We start from the raw sequence: 19,828 nt of genomic DNA, 5'->3' as shown, positions 1-19,828 counted from the left end.
AAGTACAGATATTGTTTACATTGTTTAGTTTTCTATGTAGGCCTTATTTAGTCTTTTTGAACCTGCATCACATCAATAAATCAGTTAAGGGTGCTTTCACAACCAAAAGTTTAGTCTGTTTCAATCTAACTCTGGTGCGTTTAAATCCTTGTTATGGTTTGTGTGGTCGCTTGTGAACAATCCAATCGTACTTTGGTGCGGGCCAAAACAACCGGTCCGAGACCACTTGCAAGATTGGGTCTTGGTCCGTTTCCGAACAAATGCTAGTGCAGTTCGATTGCACTTTGGAGGTAATCCGACCCAATTACAGGAAACCGAAACGCAACCGATTGTAGGCAACCTGCACTGGCACTTTGTGAGATGTACACAGAGCGACAGATACAGCATGACTGGGAGAGGACTGACTTGGACTTCTGCTGAAGCCCAATGTTGGCTTGGCGTCTGGGCCAAAGAACACATCCAGGAGAAGCTGAATAAAGTGCACAAAAACAATGACGTTTATAAAATCATTCGAGCTCAACTAGAGAAGGGATTCATGTACACGATGGATCAGTGCCAAGTCGAGAAAAAAAACCGTTTGGCTCAATGTTGCTATATTTATTTCCATGTTTACATTTTCCACCACCAACTTTCAACCAATAAGTAATAATACTGAGTATTTTTGCAGCCCTCCGCCTTCGTACACGCCCCTCTGCAAATCTTTATTTTATTTGATCCGCTTATATTTCTGCACTGTGAACGCAAACTAAATATAAAATCAACCAAAAGTATCAATTTTACTCTGATTCCGACTAACAAAAAAAGGAAAGTGCCCTTATTCTGATCACAGAGCCATTTGACATGTTAAGATTTGGGAAGTTTTGGGAATATAATATCATAATGCTGCAGTAGAGGGGTTGTATTTTCTAATTATGGCTTCTTCTTTTTTTGCCTATTCCAAAATTCATATCCCATCTTTAAATTATCTTTGAGGTGGGAAAATGTAAATGTTTTTTAATTCTTCCATGTTCAGATCCTTAAATATTTAGCTGCTCCATGTGAAATAAGAGTGCTGTACTTCAAAGACACCCGACAGTCAGGATAAAAAGACAGTGATAGTGTGCCCTCAGCATGTACAGAGCAGTGTGTCATCATAATGTTAACATTTGGATTAAAAGGATGAACAATGTGCCCTGTCAGCGTACACCATGTGTGTGACTGTTCACACATGAGCCAACAGTGTCAACTGCAACAGCACAGGCTTCACGGAGAGAGCAGCGTTTTATGCATTATAATTAGTTTAACATTTCCAGCTGTTGAAGTGTGCAAGTGTCCTCACGTTCCATCAGTATCACGTACGCTGAAACTGTTGAATGCTGGGAAATGGGGGTTCAGACAGTGTTTTCATCACTTAATCCTGTCTCGCAGATGTGTCCTGCATTCATTCCAGTAACTCACTGGCTTTGTTTTATCCATGTTCATTCCATTTATGTATGATTTAGTCTGGTTTGAGTGATGAAGTCTGTACCCATTTATAACATTTACAGTTCATATGCTGTCCTAGAAGACACATTTATCTAATGTAGCTTAGCTGGTTTCTTGTCCTGACAGCATATTTTAGATTCAGAGGATTAAATCTCAACTTCTCGGCCCTGTTGACTTTTGCATGCTTCACCCTCTCCAGTGTCAATACAGTTAACTTGAATAAATATGTATCAAAACCAAGCAAAGAAAAGGAGGTCAGCATTACCAGTCAGTGTGTCTCTGTTGTGTTTTCACTTGGACATCTGGAATAAAATTCTGCTCCACACGGCTGTTTCTGGCCTGCAGGCCGGCCTTTATGAAGATGACCTCTACGACGGGGCCTGGTGTGCTGGGAGGGACGACCCGCTGCAGTGGTTCGAGGTGGACGCCAGGAGGCTGACAAAGTTCACGGGGGTCGTCACACAAGGCAGAAGCTCCCTCTGGTCGTGAGTAGGCACCATGCAGACATGCATGGAGAGTTGCAGATGGTCGAGGATGAAGATTTTCCTCCAAGATAACTTTAAAAGATAATGTCAGGGATGGGTTTTGTGCCAGTTCTCTTAAGTTAAATTACATCATGGTGATATGTGGTGATGTCTGTTTGAAGGTTGTTTTAAACCATTAGAGGACACATTTTCAAATAGCTTGATTATACAGCCCATTTAATATGTTTTCACTGAGTTGATATATGAAAAGAAGAAAAGAAACAATATGAGAAAATAAGGGTAAAATTTTTTTATATCATGCATGCATGAAAAAGCTTTTTGCTTCAATAACCTGCATTGCTCTATCACTCTTTTTATTAGTAATCTACTTATGCTGCATTCCAGTCAAAGTTAGAGGTTGGAATTTCCAACTTCTGACCTAAAATCATCATCAAATCATCTTAGGTGCACAAGCAAATAAAACACGGCTATGACAAACTGATTTTTTGCACAATTGAACTTTTATTTGTGGGCTAAAGACTAGAAGCCTCATAAATTAAGTAAGAAGGTTAATTTTCTCATAGACTTAAATACAATCAAACTTCTTTTGCAACCATCAGAGTCGCCCCCTGTTGGCCTTTAGAAAGAATGCAAGATTAAGGCTCGTTGGCTTCACTTTTCAGCTCTGTGAGGCTGCAGTTACTGAAGGCACTGTGGTACTTGGAGGTAAATGCCAGTGTGCTAAAATGCTCACAATGATGATGCCAACATGCCAATATTTAGCATGTATGATGCTTACCATATTGATCATCTAAGTGTAGCATGTTTGCATGCTTACTAATCATAATTGGCACCAAACAGTACAGTTGACACTGATGGGACATAAATGTGTTCACCAAATGTCATGGAAATCCATCCAAAGGTTGTTGAGACATTTCACTCAAAACCACAGATGTCAACCTCACGGTGACGCCAAAAGAAACATCAAGGGATCATCAAAGTCAGCATGGTTCATCCTCTGGGGAACATGAATATCTCTATAAAATTTCATGGTAATTCATCTAACAGTCGTTGGGAAAGTGAGTGTAGACCAAAGTGGTTTACCCATAGAGCTGTGCTGCTAGCATGGCTAATAAAAATCCAAACAAAGTAAACGGCCAAAGTTCTAATTACTTATGGCATGAGTTTGAAAATAGCTACGGGAAATGAATACTGGAAGTAGACAGACAGAAATAATTGTTCCAGAACTCTAAACGCTCATGGATTTTCCTAAAAAAAAAAGCCCAACTGGAACATTTGACTTCATAAATACAAACAAAACAAGCTTTTCAATCTCGTCCACATGACGCTGAACCTCCACCGGTGTCTGCCCTTTTCACAAGTCTTTTCTGATCCCTTCACTGTGGGATTAAGGATTTATGAGTTTGATTGATTGGAGTACGGTACAGCCTCATACTTTCATCTCTCTTAAAAGGTCACTACATTATAAAAATAACACAGGGGGGAAAAATATGTTTCTGTACTGTAAGCTTGTTCATCACTCAGATGACGGAGGGAAAAAGGAATGTAACAAGAAGTGATTATATTTTAAACTGTTCAAATTTGAACACTTTAACTATATTTAATGTAAGTGTTTACGTCCTTTGGTTTTTTGAAAGGCGCTATATAAATCTAAGTTGTTATTATTATTACTGGCTGCAACATGGGATGAGTCTGCCTGGTATCTGCGGAGCTCGTTAAGATATGAGTTATAATACCATCGGGTCTCTATGGCAACTTGTACTATGTATTTAAATTCCAAATACAAAGGGATGGTATAAGCTCACCTTCCTCTGCCTCCCATCATCACAACATAAGAGTTTTTTTTTAGTATGCAAGCAGTTTTAAAAAAAAATTACTCTAAATTTTGAATGCATCCTCATCGCTTCAATTACTGAGTGTATGTTGTGTTATGTTTGGCAGTTTTTAAGGTAACGTTAAAACACATACGATTATGTATTAACTGAAGACTAGCTCCTTTAATGTTGCTCAATCATTAACATGAGCACTTTACTAGTTGTGTAATTGTGCCAGATTTGACCTTTCTGGCTCATTTTTATAAGCATTATTTTCTGAAAGACTTTCACTGGGTCACACTTTACCCATTTTTTCATTATTATTTCTTTTAACCCTGCCACACAACATTATGTGTTACCCAGTATGTGTGGGAAACCACTGGGTCTCCAACTGGGTTTAAATCAGTTAGTTAGTTATTTTCCCAAACCAAAATATACTTGTTTTAGATAAAACAAGATCAAGTTTTAACAAATGTATTATTACCTACAGTGACTGACAAAATCTGTCTGATTGGCTGTAGAAAATATAAGATTAAAAGGTAGGGTAAGGTAAGATTAAAAGGTAAGGTTACATGTAGAAATAAGTGTCATATCACTTACCTACCTATAACCTATTTGGCTGGTCAGTTAAAAAACGTTAAAAAACTTTAAAGCTTTTCTCAGTTTTACCCTTTGCTTAGTTACTGCAGTTAGGCTTTGTAGGGCAGTATTGACCTTATAACTTTTCCCATTCTTGCATGTTTTTCTCTTTTGAATTAATAACATCAACACCAATACTAACAAGTCATTGTTTTGCATTTGACTGGTGATATAATGATTTTCTACCCATCATGCAGTGGGTAAAGTTACGAAGTTTTGCATCTATGTTATATTGAAATTGGATCAATTTTGACCCTGTGATTTTTTTTGGTGTCACTGTATTCCTGTATTCTCGCATTCTGAGTACATACTTAATTCCGTGAGCTCTTGAGAAATCCTCCCGGAGCTCACGGAGGATTATGTGTATGTGCGTGTTTCAATACGGAGAAAAGTACCTGTAGTCATATTGATTCACCTTGAATTATTCAACCCACACTTTTCAACAAGCCTGGATTCTCCATTATGCTATTCCTGCCTTTAAGCTCTCATTGTGCAGGGAATAATACAGATAACTAGTCCCCCTCTGAATAGGCTTGTGACCAAAATTGTATTTTGTTAAGCTCTTAACAAACCCACATGCATGCCAGCAGGTTAGGGTTAGACTGTGTTTAAACTGATATAGTAAAGATTGTTCTAGCTATGCTAAATAAGCACATTTTGAGAAAGTAGATGTTACCTTTCAAATAAAGCCTCATACATGCATTTGCCTCTCAAATTTACTGTTTTAACCTTCTCCATTTGGGTATGAACATAAACAAATACATTTTTTGTTTGTTTGTGGATGTTAAAAAAGGCTTCAATTAAGAGGTAACATAATTTAGTTTCCAAAAATGTTTCTTTATGGCAACCGAATACTACATTAGTTCACACATGGCTCAGAAATTGGGGGTTTTTGGGACCAACCTCTATCCCTAACCCTAAAAGAGATCTATAGAAAATTATTTAAAAAATGCATTTTATAAAGTGGTCCTGCACCTTATTGCATTTGCATTTAAATAAAAGGATTTTTACAATAATAAAGTGATAAACAAAGTTGCTTTTGCATTTAATCAGGGTCCTATATTGATCAAGAAAACCAACAACTGCTTCCATTCACATTTCCCTCTCCCATCTACCTACTCTGACTCTTCTTTGTAATAATATTTGACAACTTTTGCTCTTTGCACTTCTTAATTGGAGAGGGTGGGAAGAGACTTCAGGAAGCTGCTGTGTAGTTATAGAAGAGAGCATGGGGAAATAGTTTATCAGGCTGTGTGTGTAATTTTCTTTCAAGGCCAGCACCATCTGAGGGCAAAGAAGACACCAATGCCTGAGACAGAATTTCTCCCACAATTATCTCTGCAGGGCATGTAACTGTCTGCGGTGCCAGCTCAGGGGCTTCTGTCTATAGCAGCGTTTTAATTAGCAGAAGTGGGAATTCTTACCAGGCTGGACCAGCTCAGCACTGATGTCTTTATACTGAAACATGGGAGTCACTGTCAGACCACATACTGCTCACGCTGGGCAAAATGGGACATGAAATTAGTGAAGTGTTTTGCAGAAAGGCATAATTGCATTATTTTGATGTTTCGATCGAAGACACTTTTAAAGTTTTAGCTCCTCATATACAACTCTTTAAAAAAACTCTTTTTTGTTTTATCTGTTCTGGACAAATACCTATATATTTATATTTGTCCTAGCTACACCGGGTATTTGTATTTGGTTTATTCAGCTGAATATCAAATACATTTTCTGCAAATTATAAGAAAATCAGTCTATAAAACACTCACCATGCTAGATTTCAATTGTAAAATTAACTCCCCCCAAGTGGAAACAACCCCTTAAATATTCAGAAAGATACTGAGGATACAATCTAAGTATAAGATTGATTATAAAAGTTGGCACTGTGTTACCTCATTCCAATAATGATTATTATTATATAGATTTGAAGTTCACTGTAATGGATCACACAACTTAAGAGTCTACCAAGAGATTTTTTGTACTGTGGTAATTGATGGAAGCCACTGGATGCCAAAAAGGTCAGGAAAACAGATTAAAACACCAATATGGTGCACAGAATGGTCATCTCTATATTATTTGTAGTAAATGGGGTAAAACATGGTTCTTTATCTGTTTAGTAAGGAAGTCAATCTGAATTTGTCTAATATACTTTAACCATATTATTGATAACCAAATTTGAAGATGCAAGTTAGGAATAGTTACATATTTTTAGCAATAATCCCACTTTCTCTACAAAAGTTGGATGAGATTGGACTCTTGTCATCACTGTGAGGTTTCTGGACAACAAGCAGACACAGCAAAAAGCCACTGTGCCAAAATGCAACTACATGTTGTACACATATTGAAAAAATGAGATAATGTGGCTGGTATTGTTTTCACGTTGTGGGTCTCTGTGTCTGGTAATTCCACTAAAATGTGCTTCTGGAGTCACTTACTTTTGCGGGAACTAACACAGAAACAGTTTTGAGTACCTTGTTTACAGGTCTCTTTAAGTGGCGGAAGACATATCAGTAATGGCAACAGGAAAAAAAATTGACCCAGTGAGGCTATGAGGACTATGGAATAAATCTGGCACAGTTTACCTGTTCCACCAAACTCATTTCACTACACAGATTTGGCAAAATGGTCTCTATTATGCATTTTTGTTGTGGTTTGATGAATCATGAGAACAAGTGGAGAGGTAGTCGTTCAATGCCGTTTAATCCACAAAACGTCGGATTCAGTTCTGGCATGCTTCAGAATTAATGAAAAGGAGACTGGAATTTCTTATATACTTGTTGTGGTACAATGCCAGTTATTTTGATACATTGAAGGTTGCTTAATATTGTGCTTACATGGTAAAGTTGTCAACAGATGTAATCAATCAATCAACCGATCAATCTTTCTATCGATCAATATGTATAATAGGTTAAAAAAAACCTCATTGAGATTTAAAACCGCACAAAAGCAAAATGGTTACGCCAAACACACAAGACACAAATAAAATACAGTTGCACACTACAAGAAAAACAAGACTTGGATTACATGGTTACACAGTGCAATCACAAGATCCAATTGAGCTTATTTCTCTGTCTTTTAAAATTGACTTGAATGAGTTACATGATTTGTCAATTTCAAGTCCTTCTGCACATTGTTCCAGGTAGACGGGGCAGAACATTTAAAAGCCTTGGTGCCCAGTTCAGTTCTGACTCTTGGACTCTAGGCCATATTGGCTGAGGTTGTACACATGTTTAAACACAAATATGTAGGCAGAAGTGCAAGTAATATATATGTAATATATGTGGTCGTGTGTGGTCAGCTTATGGCCAGCCTGTCATAGCTGAAACATCTTAGTGAAGTGATTAGTGGAGACTCTCTCTTAAAAGTATAAGTTTACGTTGAGTTTATGAATACATACTGTGCAGAATTACAAAGAATGCATCATAACAGAGATGCTTGGAGGTGTAGTTTGGAATTTTGGATAAAGAAAACTCTTTATACTCAGCTAAACTAACCGACTGCTTTGTAGTTTCACATTTACCTTACAGATACGAGAGTGATATTCATTTTCTCATCTAATCCTTGGAAAGAGAGCAAAAGAGTGCGTTTCTCAGAATTTTTTAAGCTATTCGTTAAACATTTAGTGTCATTTTTAAATGCATTAATGCTAGTTGGAATTCACAGTATCACTCATATTAATAATACAGTGCATTGTTGTAGTCTAGACCATTAAATTAAACCACACAGTCAGCATTTGTTCAGTGATTCAAATGAATGGATGAAGCGAAACAGAATGGCAAAAGACTCTGTTTCTAGGGCCAAGGTTTTCTGGATTCCAGAGCCAGGAGTCGACACGGCTTAAATGAAACTCATCTGTATGACAAAATCCACTTTTGCTCATATTCCAAAACTTTAAGCAATAACAGGCAGCGAGTGACACTTCTAATATGAATCCTGTGACCTCCTCTCCACATTGTCCTATTTTTAAACAGACATCCACCCTGTGAGAATTAAACGTGTCTGGATGTGTGCTGAGCGACTTCCTCACTGTCGCCTCATTTGCATTGAATCCGGGACATTTCTTTTTCTCCAGGAGCGACTGGGTGACCTCGTATAAGGTCATGGTGAGCAATGACAGTCACACCTGGATAACACTGAAGAACGGCTCCAAAGACTTGGTGAGTAACAATCATGACATTTAAAACTAGTATCTCTTGACATAAATCTACAAAGCTGGCAATTATTATCACACTGTGAAGTTCTTGAGCTCAAGCATTATTACTCTTTCTCCAGCTCTATAAAGAGTCGTGTTTTATGTGTCCCTTGTTGACTGGAACATGATAGGAAAATGAATTCTTGCCTAAGAGCAATTACAGCGGAAGATTTAGATCTCTGCTTGTTTCCAAGCTTAATGAGCTGGGAGGCAGCAGTAAATACTGATGATCCTCAAGCAGATGGGAACCTCATCCTGGCTCAGCGTCACAGTTACATCTCGCCACTTGATGTAATTGAATACACAAAAACCAAATAAATAAAGGAGTTTACCGACAACAAACTAAAGCTGATCACTGATGCATTCCGCCTGCAAAATCGTATTAATAATCCTGTTATCAGTGAACTTGCAGATCAGATTATTTTTGTTTTTGGAGGAAAATCATATCCTCACAGCTCCCCACTGCAGTTCACGTCCCAGCTAATGAAATTTTGATGTAACCGTACACTCCCTTCGCTGATGATGTCATAGATGTGGGAGATAATGCCCCTACAGTAATTTAGTCCACAAGCTTCCCACTCACCCACCTTTTTATGCCAAATGCCAACCTGCTCTGCTTGTCTTGCAAAATGCCAAAAGGTGAAGATAAGACCTATAATTGTGGGTGTTAAAATTTACAATAAACTCACAGTGGTGTCAAGGATTATTCATGTTCTAGAAGATGTGTTACCAAAGCATGGAAACAATTTTTCCTCTCCTTTTTATTGCCTTATACATGTTCTTATTTAATTTAAACAGTACAAAAGTACATGGTGTATCTGTCATTTTTTAGGGTGCATTTTAGCATCTCGTCAGGAACAATGGATGACATTCAGCACATTTACAGCTGCTGAACAAAAGGCATGAAGTGAAAATGATCCTGTTATTTATTCACTGTTTGAATTAATGTGTTTGCCTCAGTAGATCTTCTTTGGCAACAGAGAAAAGGAAATCCCGGTCCGGAATATCTTCCCGACGCCTGTGGTCGGCAGATACATCCGGGTCAACCCTCGCTCTTGGTTTCCCAGCGGCAACATCTGCATGAGAGTGGAGATCCTTGGCTGTCCTATGCCAGGTGACGGGTTTGTATAGACAAAGCAGACACGAGAATATTTCCTGCCACTGGAGGGTAGAAATATAAGAATGATGCAGGATTTGGGACTTGGGACTTGACTTATTTTGGCTATAATTTTGGCTGTGATATTGCAAATGGCATGATTTTTGGAAGGTTTTCTTTTCCTTGATATATTTTGAAATTTAAATATTTTTCTAATGGGTTTGTAATACACTGTACAAATTTACTAACCTTTCAGGCCCTTAAGGCTGAAAATGTCCACTTCCAAAAAAAATAACTTAAACAACTTTAAATACTAGTTTAATTACATGATGTCACTATTTTTCAAGGAAAAACACACAAAAAATGAGTTATTTTCCACATAATATACATTTTTGGGCCGGGGCATTTGTTTTTATCACAGCCTTGTTTTTACCACAACAAAATTGATTTTGATGCATTTTTAGTTTTTGTGTAGTGTCAAAACCCCTTTTGTATGTTTTTCTTTGGAAAACAGTGACATCATGTAATCAAACTGGCATTTAAAGGGTTAAAATCCTCAAAATATTTGAATATTTGGTAATTTTGAGCAGGGCGGAAGTTGTTTAAGAGGTTTATGCAGAAAAAATACTAATTTGTAAAGTTTTTATCGCGTTTTTTTGGAAGTGGACATTTTCAGCCCTAAGGGCCTGAAAGGGTAGTAAATTAAAGTGGGCCCAGAGGGTTAAAGAAAGTTTGCATGCTGTCACAAAAACAACCGAGTCCTGCATCCATGACATCATTTCCTGTACCGTGATCAAATTGTCCCAGAACACCGCAGCAAGTGGTTTCAGATCACAATGCATCTTGGTGGGTTTTTTTTAAAACAGGGTCTGTATTTAAAAAATGGTTAGAATAATGACAAACAGCACTTGGTTAGGGTTAGAGAAAGGTCATGGTTAAGGTTTAACTTACCACTTGTATAAGGGTAGGGGAGGTTAGGAAAAGAGTGCCAAAAAATAAAAGCCAGTAAAGTCTGATATTTTGTTTTAAACATGAACACCCACTTAGCTATTTGAACTTTGGTTAAAGGGACAGTTCACTCCTAAACACAAACATGCCCCATTTACTTCTATTGTTATCTTGCCATGCAGATGGTTTTAGTTTTATGTGCTGAGGTTTTGAGACGATTCTCACAGGAACATTTTCTACTGAAACAATAGCCCCAATAAAAACTTTGCACAGCAAGGTCTGTGGAGATTATCCAAAGCAACTAGGACGCTGTTTCTGCAAAGTTTCTGCTAATTGTCAAGTGGGAGCACAACAAAATTAAATAGAATTTCACTTTTTTTTGTATTGGGGTGGTGGCAGATATGTTGAAACACTGGCACAATATACCAAAACTTCAGCATTGTTGTATATGACTGGAGGTAAGGGAACATTTGTGCATTTGTGATTTGGCTTTAAACTGCAGGAAAGAAAGGCGGCGCTCAGCATCGATTGTCTCGTCACACCTAACATGACTGATCATTTCTTCTCCTTTAATATCATTGCAGATAAAAATAACTCATCCACTTCCTGTATGTGTTTTCTGACTCCCCGCAGATCCAAATAATTATTACCACAGACGCAATGAAGTCATAACAACAGACGACTTGGACTTCAGACACCACAGCTACAAAGAAATGAGGCAGGTGAGTCACAGCGAACAGAAAACAACAGATATCAGCCTCCTGTCTGCTTATTCAAAGACAACCAGAGCAAGGAGCAATAAAACATCTTGTGTAACTGCGAGCCAATGCCAGACAAGGTGTGTCCTCTGCAAGAACAAAGTGTGCAACAGTAAGGAATGAAGCGAACGCTGCCAGCCACATGAAAATGCATTAAGCATCTCCTGGGTTGAGTCATCACTTATTCATATAGTTGTCATGAAAAGTAGCCTGTTTGTACAGAGAAGGAGGACAGCTGTATTTGTCACTGCGACTGAGTGGTTGTGAAGGTACAAGTGCTGCGAACCGCAATCGTCTGTCATGTAGCAACTCCCATGTGCCAAAACGGTCGACTACAGGTGTCCTAAACAGCTGTGAGGACGCAGAATGAGACATACTCCAATTAATGCTCTGAACGTATGGCTTTTATTTTTGGTGTGACAGCCTAAAACACATTTCTCTTTTCTATCTTTCTGTGCCTTTGAGGCTAAAGTGTGTCACACAGGGCGTCCAGCCTCAATAGACCTTCACAAAGAAAGGAAGGACTATTTTTAAAGCCTTTTCACACTTGACATTTCTTTTCTCGATGTGGGTGCCTGGTACCGTATCTCCCCCCTAATCCCCCGGCAGTTTAAATAGTTCTGAGCCAGAACCTCAAAGTGGACATAGCCCATTGTGGCTCCTCAAATAAAGTACATACCCCATGAGAGAAGTGAAAAGATATCTCCTCTCTTGCTTAAGGACTGTCCTTTACTGAGATTGTAATGTAGCCTTGGGAATACTGATATCGTCAGAGCAAGGAGAGTTGAAAGACATAATAAAAAGGTGGAAAGAAAGAACTTTTTTCACATTTTTCAAAGGGAAAGACGGTATATTAACTTGCCAGTACTTATGCCAGAATCTCATCTTTAGCAATAATATTAGTTTAAAGGTATAATATGCAGAAAGTGTCAGGTTTCTCGCTCAATTTATCATTTTTTCAGACTCTCTTTGCGACTTTATTTCTAAAAAGCGACTAGCAACTAATTTTGCAACTTAGTCAGACAATCAAGGAAAAGGCAGACATTTTTTTCCCCACACTTAGTTAATATGCAAATGTGTGTGTGAGACGTAATCTGCTAAATTTAAGCAATATTCAAGATAATAAGATGAGATAAGATGTCTTTATTGTCAACGTACATGAACAATGAAATGCCACGGGAGCTCACTTATAGATGCAATAGAAATATTACAATAAAGTGTATGAAAAAATATTTAGAAATACTATGTACAAAGTAAAAATGCTATAAAATACGAGTGAGAAAATACTACATTACACACAAGAATAGAATGTGATATAAATAAGACAGAAAGTGACGGTGCTGCAATGTATCCTGAGTACAAAGTAAGCAGTGTTTACAGCTTCTTTCATTAGAAAAGAGTTGGTAACACTGTCCATGAACCAGAGAGAGAGAGAAAGAAAGAAGACAGCATTGATCGAGCGAGCTAGACAGTGAATGAAGAGAGGGAGCAGCCATAGCGAGACCAAAGCTGTGAATCAGAAGAATAAAATGTTATTTTTCAGATTGCTTCACGGCTGTTATGTCCTAAAGCACAAATAAACACCCACACCTCCACACAAGGATGTTCAAAGGTGCTGTATTGCCGGAATTTGTTGTTTTTTCAGAGCTTCAGGGTTGTGCTGAGTGTGTGTGTGTGTCTCTTTGCAGATGACCGAGGACGTCCCAAACAGAGCAATATAAAAAGAAAATATAAAATGCAGGGAGAGGGCAGATACAGACACACTTTTAGCTGGTCATAAGTGATGATTTAGACAGAATATTTTTTATTTCAGACCATATATCGGCTTTATAGGAAAACCTGCATATTATGTCTTTAATTTAATGTCACTATCATTCAGTTTTAGTATGTTTCTATGAGAATAAACACTCCTAAGTGGTGATGAAGTGGCAGGTAAAGACAGGATGTTCAACATTGATGCTCATAAATACCATGCAGGTATATTTATCAAGGGGATTGTGGGCTTTATTAAATTGGGAGCAAGAATGTCATTGCCCACTGGATGAAGCCAGATGTGTGTTTAATGACTTACTTTGTTAGAAAAGTCAAGATTGAACCCAGACTTAATTAAAGCCCCAACACTCCTGACTGGTTAATGACTTGTGCAGCAGCTGGACGAGCGACTGAACACTGATTTCTTAACAGCTTGTTAGTCTTTTTCCTGCTGCAGTTCCTCTTAGCGTCTCCACTCGTTGCCACATGGGTAAATGATAGTTGTTGCGATTTTAATTAGTTCCTCCACAAGCCTGTCTTCCTAATTACCTTGACTGCTTTTGCACACAGCTCCCCATTCGCTGGCTCGAGTGTTATTAAATAAGGGCTGTGACACAGCACTGGTGATATTGTTTTTGAAATTTCCAATAACATGGAGATTATTTTTGCACTATTTTGAGGGTGCAAGTGTCCAGTGCTTAGAGCAGCAATGCTAAAATGTTAAAATTACTTGAAAAGTTGGCTCCATCTTTTTAAGGGTCCCATATTATGAAAAAGTGATATTTTCACATCTTTTTTTATTGTAAAGCAAAAATGCAAAAAGCCCATATCCAATATACATCATAGGAAAAAACATTATTACGTTAAACGTTATTACTTATGTAATTATGTAAGTAAAAATATTTGAGCAGCATTTTTTCTTGAAGGCTTAAAAATAGCTTTTGGGTTATAAATGATAAGAAGAATCTCTTTGTGTGCAGTGGTGGAATGTAACTAAGTACATTTAATCAAGTACTGTACTTACAATTTAGTGGTACTTGTATTTCAATGTATGTAACTTATTTGTGTACTTTTTACTCCACTACATTTAACTGCCAGCTTTCAGGACAAGATTTAAGATGAAAAACTTTAAAATGATTAGCACATAATAGTATATGTGATAATTAAAATTACCCAGGCCTTGCCAACATTAAAATGATGCTTAAATAAATGCATCAATTATAATAATATTCAAATTATTTACCTGGAATATATATAACAACCTGAGTGGGGCCATTCTGCATAATGAGTATTTACTTTTGATACTTTAAGTACATTTTTTAATGCTGATACATTTCGATGCAGGACTTTTACTTGTAGTGGAGTAATTTCTCAATATGGTAGTAGTACTTAGTACTTCTTCCACCACTGTTTGTATGCGTGTAAAACATTTAGAAAATTTTGCATAGTATAACTTTAAATATTCCTTATTAGATGTCCAACAGTTAAATACAAAATCTCCAATTTTCTATTATTTATCACATGTTTTATTATTTTCCTTCCACAGCTCATGAAGGTGGTTAATGAAATGTGCCCCAACATCACCCGGATCTATAACATAGGAAAGAGCCACAGTGGCCTTAAGCTGTATGCCATAGAGATCTCTGACAACCCAGGAGAGCACGAAGTTGGTGAGTGTGCTTTAATGCAACAGGACGTGATTTAATGTGCAATAATAACACCACCAGAGACATCACACTGTGTTCCTCGGAGTGTTTTTCATTGCATATTTAATCCCCCCTCCTTTTCTCTCCACCTCACCCCTCATATAAACCTGTTGACCAGGTGAACCAGAGTTTCGGTACACAGCAGGTTCCCATGGCAACGAGGTGCTGGGACGAGAGCTGCTCCTCCTGCTGATGCAGTTCATGTGTCTGGAGTATCTGTCCGGCAACCAGCGGATACGTCACCTGGTGGAGGAGACCAGGATCCATCTACTGCCATCTGTCAACCCCGATGGGTACGAGAAAGCCTTTGAAGTGGTAGGTCTGCAAGATTGCCATTAGTGACCTCATGTCATATGCTGGTGAAAAAAATATTTTCCTGATGAGAGAACATGTGATGCATGCCAGAATATTGGTTTAATTGGCTCTAATAAGCTATATTGTCAAAATTTACATTGAATCAAGTGATTTGTTTAACCCTCTGAACCCCAAGCCATTTCAGGGTGTTTTTGCTCACTGTGGTATATAAGTGGAAATAGCACAATAATGACTTTGAAGTGACAGAAATCATAATGAATAATAAATGCATATATTTTTTAAATGTAATAAATTGAATTTATATATAAGTGCCCACAAGTGTCATGCATATTGGAAAAAACAAATTGGATCTTCACATGCTGTACATGATGAATGAACTATTTGCATTTTTACAACCTCTACTTGCAGCCTCTTCTGTCCTCTCCTCTCTGCTCTGTGTAAATAGCCTGCTGTTTTCAGTGAATTTTTTGTCATGTGACCATTCGTCTTAGCAGAATCAATCATGGCTTCACAGTGTCGCTGAGAAGAGCAGAATTTAAAGTTTTTGACAGGATGTAGTTAGTCCAAACCATGTTATTTTGGCGAAGTTTTAAATTAGACATGTAGAATAAAGTTATTTTGACAGAAATATCACAATTTTAAGCTTTGTTTTTCTACTTTACTACTTTTTCTACAGAAGTTTTTGGAACCTATGATTCATTCAAGGACTGTTGGAAAGTTCAAATTTTCAATCATAATGCATGTTTTTGCAGTTTCTTTCTACGATAGACAATGTATTTTTGTTGCTCTTTTAAAGTTTCAATAGTGGGGTTCAGAGGGTAAATGAAAAAGGCTCACTAGTTGTGCTGCACCCACTTTTAGAATAAAAGCCTCTGCATCTCTACATTCTGCAGGAGCATTTTTTTTTTTTGCTGTGATGACAGGGAGGCAAAGTTTGATGAAAAACAAACCACACACGTCGTACAGTCATCTGAAGCCTGTTACAGGGCCCCATATGCAATCATAGAGCTGCTGCTACCGCTAATAACTATCATTTTTTTCTGAACTTCCCTCACATTTTCCCTATTTCTCGTTCATTCACCCAGGGTTCAGAGCTCAGCGGCTGGTCTCTGGGTCGATGGAGCAACGATGGAATAGACATTCATCATAACTTCCCCGATCTCAACTCCATCCTGTGGGAGGCAGAGGCCAAGAAGTGGATCCCTCGCAAAATGTTCAACCACCATGTGCCTGTCCCAGAGTGGTACCTGTCCAAAAACGCCTCAGTGAGTGTGATAGACTCGTAAACGTATTCAATGTGCAGTGACCCTACAGCTAAAAGCATGCAATTTTCAAATTTACAGAAATGCCCCAAAACTTGTTAGAGATTTAAGCACAAGCATTTAAATATTTTATGACAGGGGTCACTTCAAAGTCATCCTCACAGCTTTCATTGTTTACAACAGGAAATAGGATAATTTACAATGCTGCTTCTCCTCCACTGAAGACTCTGAGCAAGTGAGCAGAACCTCTCAATCTGCTCTAAACTCAGATTTAAAAATCCCATTGCGGCGCTCTGCATTTGCACAATCTGCTTTTTCATTTAGGGCCATCAAACACTGGAATATGCTTCTGGCTGAGCGCTGAGTTTAAAACTTGCACAGACTTGAATTCTTTTTCCCATGGTGCAAAAGCAAAAAGATGGAAATCAAACAGCCTGTCGTGTCGACATTAATTTGACCATAATTCCATTTTTTAATTGTAATAAATTGTTATTTTATGGTTATGCTGGATGAATGTTTGCAGCGTCTGATTGTTCTACCAAGCGGCAATTTCAGGGCTGGAAGGTGAAGCCAATGCAAAGTGCCTTAAACATGCATTCTTCCTAATGGCCAGCAGGGGGCGGCTCCACTGGCTGCAAAAAGAAGTCTGATTGTATAGAAATCGAGGAGAAAATGACCCTTCCCCTCATTTAAATGATTAACTCAGTAAACATTTTCCTTATGAGTTTATGGTCTCAATTGCTAGTTTCAAGCCTTCTTAAACACAGCATGTTGTTTATTTTTTTTAAATTATGGTCTCATTTGGAGTAAAATAGACGGTTAAGTTGGGTATTTTGTCATTTGAATTACAAATGCATGCACAGTATTTTTATCTTCCATGTGCAGCATCTTTAATAATGTTCAGTTTCCAATGACTTCACCTACAGGTGACAAAACACGTCTCGGTGTCCTTGTCCCTGCAGTTTAATAAACAATTCCACAGTAAAGACCATCTGCCTTATGAAAAGGGTAAAACAGCCTCATGGGCACACCAGTACAGCTATTTTGGGAGAAGCGGATACATTTGCTATTTGTGATGAAGACACTGTGAGCTAAAATACACCCAGTGTTCTATTAAAAGCTCATCCTCACGAGTGTTTTGACGTTAGCGAGAGCCACGAGTGAGTCACACAGAGCCTCCAGAATAGCTGCTGCAGCTGCAGAGCTGGGATCCCCATCTGTGCTCGGGAAGCTGTGAAAACTAACCTTGCTTGCCTCACTGACCGGCCCCACCAGTTCTTAGAGATAGGAGGCTGGTTTAATTATGAGTCCAAACAGTAGCAGCATTTTCTTTATAAATCAATATCCTTATTGTTAGATGCAAGCTGGCCTGCTGCTTCTTGATGTTCACTTTCCAGAATAAATATTAGTGAAATTAGTTTCGAGCATGGGAGTGTGAACAGCATTTTTGATAGCTTTATCGCTCCCTCTAGAGGGTTCGCCGCAGAGAAATTGTTTTCACCATGAGGGAGTTAATTTACCAATCACGGCACTGAGATGATTGCACGAATTACATTATCCTCCCCTCTCCTGTGTCCCCGCTGTAGGTTGCTGTGGAGACGCGGGCTCTCATAGCATGGATGGAGAAGATGCCCTTTGTGCTGGGCGGTAACATCCAGGGAGGGGAGCTGGTGGTGACCTTCCCTTATGACAAAACTCGGTCCCAAGGGGTGGCCAGGGAGCAGACCCCGACCCCGGATGACCACGTCTTCCGCTGGCTGGCCTTCTCCTACGCCTCCACCCACCGCCTGATGACAGCCGCCAACCGGAGGGTCTGCCACACAGAAGATTTCGCCAAAGAGGACGGCACCATCAACGGAGCATCCTGGCATACCGCGGCTGGCAGTTAGTGTCCATAGCTGCTGGGGTTTTTTTCTCACTGATCCTTACAATGTGTTTGCAGGATTTCTCTGCTCGGCTCTGATCCTTTGAGCTGCAGCACACATGACCACATCTGCATATTTAGTACTGAAGCCCTCTGGCTGTTTAAACCTTCTAGGTTTTAGCTTAAAGCATCATGTAAGAATTAAAATGCAGACAAACAAGAAAGACAAAAGTGATATAAACCCATTTGACTCACACCATCCAATACCTGAAATCCTGACCTATGATGCTACCCTACAGATATATGTTTCTCTCTCTTGGCAGGTATGAATGATTTCAGCTATTTGCACACCAACTGCTTCGAATTGTCGATGTATGTGGGTTGTGACAAATTCCCTCATGAGAGCGAGCTGCCTGAGGAGTGGGAGAACAATCGCGAGTCTCTTCTTGTCTTCATGGAGCAGGTACAGAGGCAAAGCTGCCCCCGCAACTCACACATACACACAACAGAATCTGTGTGCACACAAGCACAAACATAAACACATGCTTTTTATTATTCTGGAGTGAGAGGTTCTCAATCTTTTTTCAGCCAATGAGCCCTTACAAGATAGGGATCCCCTCGAGAATGTCCCTGTGGAATAACTGGATATAGCCTATTTCACAGTGTATATCAGGAGAGTGGAACACTCTTAGTGCATACATAGGCCAAAGAATTGTTGTACAACATACAATAAAAAAAATTAAACATATCCAATTAAACATCTAAAAACACACAAAAGAGATTAATAATAGGCCTAGCCTGGGGTTTGAATATGATAGATCTGTCAGATAGTTTGTGTGAATAAGTAACGATTAATAAAAGTAATTAATATATAATTTTTAATGCAATTTATCTGAAAACTTTTATCGACCCTTTGGCACGGACCAGTGGGATTCCCCAAACCTCTTTTTGAGAATCACTATTTTACAACCCAGATTCCAAAAAAGTGAGATATATTCAATTAAAAATATACAAAGATAGTATATTTTATTATAAAACGAATGCACTTTTGCTGTAAATATTCACTCTGAATTCTGTTTTTATTGACGTTTTACACGGCGTTCCAACTTTCTTGAATCACGATTGTAAGAAAACTATCAACTTGTTCCCCTTTAAGTAATTATTAAAAAGTTCTTTATCAATTATGTACCAGCTGATATTTTAAACATGCTGATTTTAACTGCCATCCACTGAGATAAATGGGTGATTCAATTCCTTTTTTACATTTGCATGAAAAAGACAGGGATACTAAATGCCTTGTTCTCCAAATTTGGGCAAAAAAAGGCTTCATTTTAGCCGTACTTTGAGGAGACTTGTCAGCTTGTTACGTTTTATTCTCTCTAGTGATGAGGACTACATGTTGGGACACAGCTTTCATTTAAATATTGAAGCTGGATGAGGAGGGAAGCTTCTAAAACATGTTTAACTTTTCTGTTGCACTGAAGATCATACATTATACATCACACCATCCCATCCTGTAATATACATTGTGTT

The 19,828-nt window shown here is 38.4% G+C and overlaps 1 protein-coding gene across 1 annotated transcript in view; it reads left to right on the top strand.

Moving 5' to 3' along the window:
* Positions 1–19,828, top strand: part of cpxm2 (carboxypeptidase X (M14 family), member 2) — a 33,217-nt gene that overhangs the window by 11,101 nt on the left and 2,288 nt on the right. The window contains exons 4-12 of the mRNA XM_059324009.1: positions 1,810–1,949; positions 8,475–8,559; positions 9,558–9,708; positions 11,272–11,360; positions 14,695–14,818; positions 14,973–15,169; positions 16,255–16,434; positions 18,018–18,315; positions 18,619–18,758. Coding sequence (XP_059179992.1) covers positions 1,810–1,949; positions 8,475–8,559; positions 9,558–9,708; positions 11,272–11,360; positions 14,695–14,818; positions 14,973–15,169; positions 16,255–16,434; positions 18,018–18,315; positions 18,619–18,758 — 1,404 coding nt within the window. The remainder of the gene's footprint in view (positions 1–1,809; positions 1,950–8,474; positions 8,560–9,557; positions 9,709–11,271; positions 11,361–14,694; positions 14,819–14,972; positions 15,170–16,254; positions 16,435–18,017; positions 18,316–18,618; positions 18,759–19,828) is intronic.

Source organism: Centropristis striata, chromosome 21, assembly GCF_030273125.1.
Source record: "Centropristis striata isolate RG_2023a ecotype Rhode Island chromosome 21, C.striata_1.0, whole genome shotgun sequence".
In the NCBI taxonomy this organism is placed as follows: domain Eukaryota; kingdom Metazoa; phylum Chordata; class Actinopteri; order Perciformes; family Serranidae; genus Centropristis; species Centropristis striata.
Note: the sequence above shows the minus strand (reverse complement) of the source record. Positions and strands in the feature narration are given on the sequence as shown.